The 2,499-nt window shown below is 39.6% G+C and overlaps 1 protein-coding gene across 1 annotated transcript; it reads right to left on the minus strand.

Moving 5' to 3' along the window:
• Positions 1 to 204: 204 nt before the first annotated feature.
• On the minus strand, positions 205 to 1,989 carry LOC126473652 (piggyBac transposable element-derived protein 3-like). Its single transcript, XM_050100875.1, has one exon. It carries the CDS (start codon positions 1,987 to 1,989, stop codon positions 205 to 207), a length of 1,785 nt encoding a protein of 594 aa, XP_049956832.1.
• Positions 1,990 to 2,499: the final 510 nt, after the last annotated feature.

The following is a 2,499-nucleotide window of genomic DNA, read 5'->3' on the forward strand; positions in this document are numbered from 1 at the left end:
TTGTGCCATATATGGGACAGCATGCAGTAATGATTAATACCATGTGATACCAGTTTTGGGATTGATGATGCACAATGTGGAAAATATACAGTAAGATACGTACATGAACTAGCAGAACTGTATTTATATAAAACAATTACACTTTCTATTCATTACAGTACATATATTTTGAGAAAATAACACAAATTCTGTTTCCATTTTTCTCTATTCATTATGAAACTTGAAGCAATTTCTCTCCTTATTCAAGCACAATGTCACACTGCACTTCATACACGCTATATAGGATTTTCCCTTGCATTCTGGATACTTGCCACGACCACGGTTTTCCAGCCAGATAGGCATGTGATCTATCCCATCCAGTCGCACCTGATGCTGTGGAAGATCTGCTGTAGGGCTTCTCTTCTTCTTGCAGTCAAGCTGTTTTTGTAGTTGATTGCTTGGCCTACCACGTTTCTTGGATAAGGATTTCCCAGTTTTACAGAGGGCCTCTGCAACTGCGACCTTGAAATCAACAAGGGGCATGTAGTCCGTATTTCTTCTTCTCCATAACAGCCAGCTGTTCACACAAGCCAAGTCAACTAGATGAAAGAATATCTTCAAGTACCATTTCTTTGATATGATTTGAATTCTGTAATATCCTAGCATAGAATCTAATAGATCGACACACCCCATGTAGTCATTGTAGATCATCACAGAGCGTGGACAAGGTACCATTTTGTATTCTTTTCCCTTCCTGAAAAGCCTCTTGATCTCGCCTTCTGGTTTGCATCCAACGTAAGTTGACAAAGTGTTGACTACTTTATTATCAAACCAGGAGACTACTGACAGTTGCACACCGTCTACTGTTGCTGTCTTTTCCTCCATGCTGCCTCGACCATTCTTCTTCATTGCTGCCTCCTTAGGTAAAATGCAACCACGTACTCGATTGGACCGGACTGTCCCTACTGATTGTATACCTTCCTTGTGCAAGTACACTTCCAAGGGTACACTAGTGAACCAGTTATCAAAAAATAACTTGTGATTCACATGTCGTGAGACTGTTGGTGTAAGACGCACAACAACATTGCTGCTAGCTCCTAGATCCATAGCACCAGGTATTATGATATTAGTCTGAGCAAAAATTTCATAATCATAGCTGAAGCCTGACACTCCACTGAGGACAAAAGCCTTGAAGCCCCATTTATGTGGTTTACTGGGGTTGTATTGCTTTAGTGAAGATCTGCATTTTGTTGGAATAATCTGTTCATCCACAGCTAAGAATTCCTCTTTTGGTACTTGCAACAGTCTTTCACACACTTGGTCTAGCAGTGAGCGAATTTTGAAAAGTTTGTCATGGTTGGGTTCACCAGCGGGAACTAGGTTACTGTTATCACAGAAGTGTATGAAACACTTTATTTCTTCCCATCGATTACAACTAATTATGTCACCCACAGCAGGGTGGCCAAGATATTTGCACCAATAATGTCTTGTTGCTGGGAGTTGAATGACTGACATAAACAAGGCAGTACCAATAAATTGTTCAATTTCTCCAGCACTAACATTTACACATTTATTGGGTCGGCACTGTATCGAATACAGATTGGATTGTTCGACTATGTACTGCACTATGTCTTTAGTGAAGAAATACTGGAAATATTCCACTGGAGTGTCAAGTTCCAATACTTCCTGAGGAAGAGCAGTATTTCCGGCGAATTTCGTCTCATCATCCCCTCTAATCAAATGTCCTGGTTTCCAATGTATGGTAGGTTTCCCCACCTTAGTTGAAGGTTTTGAATCTTGTTGCATTGCTGTCATCCTGTCTGCAAGAGGAATGCTTTCAAGGTCACAATCATCAGTAGACCAAGTCTCACTGTTGTCTTCTGTTTCTGAGTCTGTTTCTGATATCACAGTACTTTTATTTTTTGTATTGTAACTCTTAGGCCTAATATCATCATCACTGTCTGATTCCGAACAGAAAACGAGATGTCCATTTTGCAAGTTTTTTTCCATGGACAATGTTTCGTCATCTGATATATCAGGATCCTCACTAGCATTTCCGTCCTCTATAACTCTTATTGCGGCTGAAGAGCCTTAAAACTTTCTTACGTTCATTGCAGTAACAAAGCTGAAAATAAAAGAAAACAAAGTGCTATATGTTACTAGGAAAGGTTAGGTTACATTCAATTTCTACTCTACGCTTTCAAGGCTGCATGTTGTGCCATATCCATCACAGACCTATTTTTCAATATTATATGTATTCTAATGAACAAATATATAAACTTACCTCTTTATAACTGTCCACAGATGTCCTTTACCCTCTGCAAATAATATAAACACTGAAATAAATCGTTTACTGCACCTGATGCAACTGTTTGTGTGACCAAACTTGGATGTAAACAGCTAGCAACACAAAGCAAAGATTCATAACACGTAATTCCTTACTCTCCCAACAGATGGCATACACTACTTGCACAGCTGCTCTTGACTGTGTGCCATATCTGTCCCAACATGCAGTTTGGA

Source organism: Schistocerca serialis, chromosome 4 (assembly GCF_023864345.2).
Source record: "Schistocerca serialis cubense isolate TAMUIC-IGC-003099 chromosome 4, iqSchSeri2.2, whole genome shotgun sequence".
NCBI lineage: Eukaryota > Metazoa > Arthropoda > Insecta > Orthoptera > Acrididae > Schistocerca > Schistocerca serialis.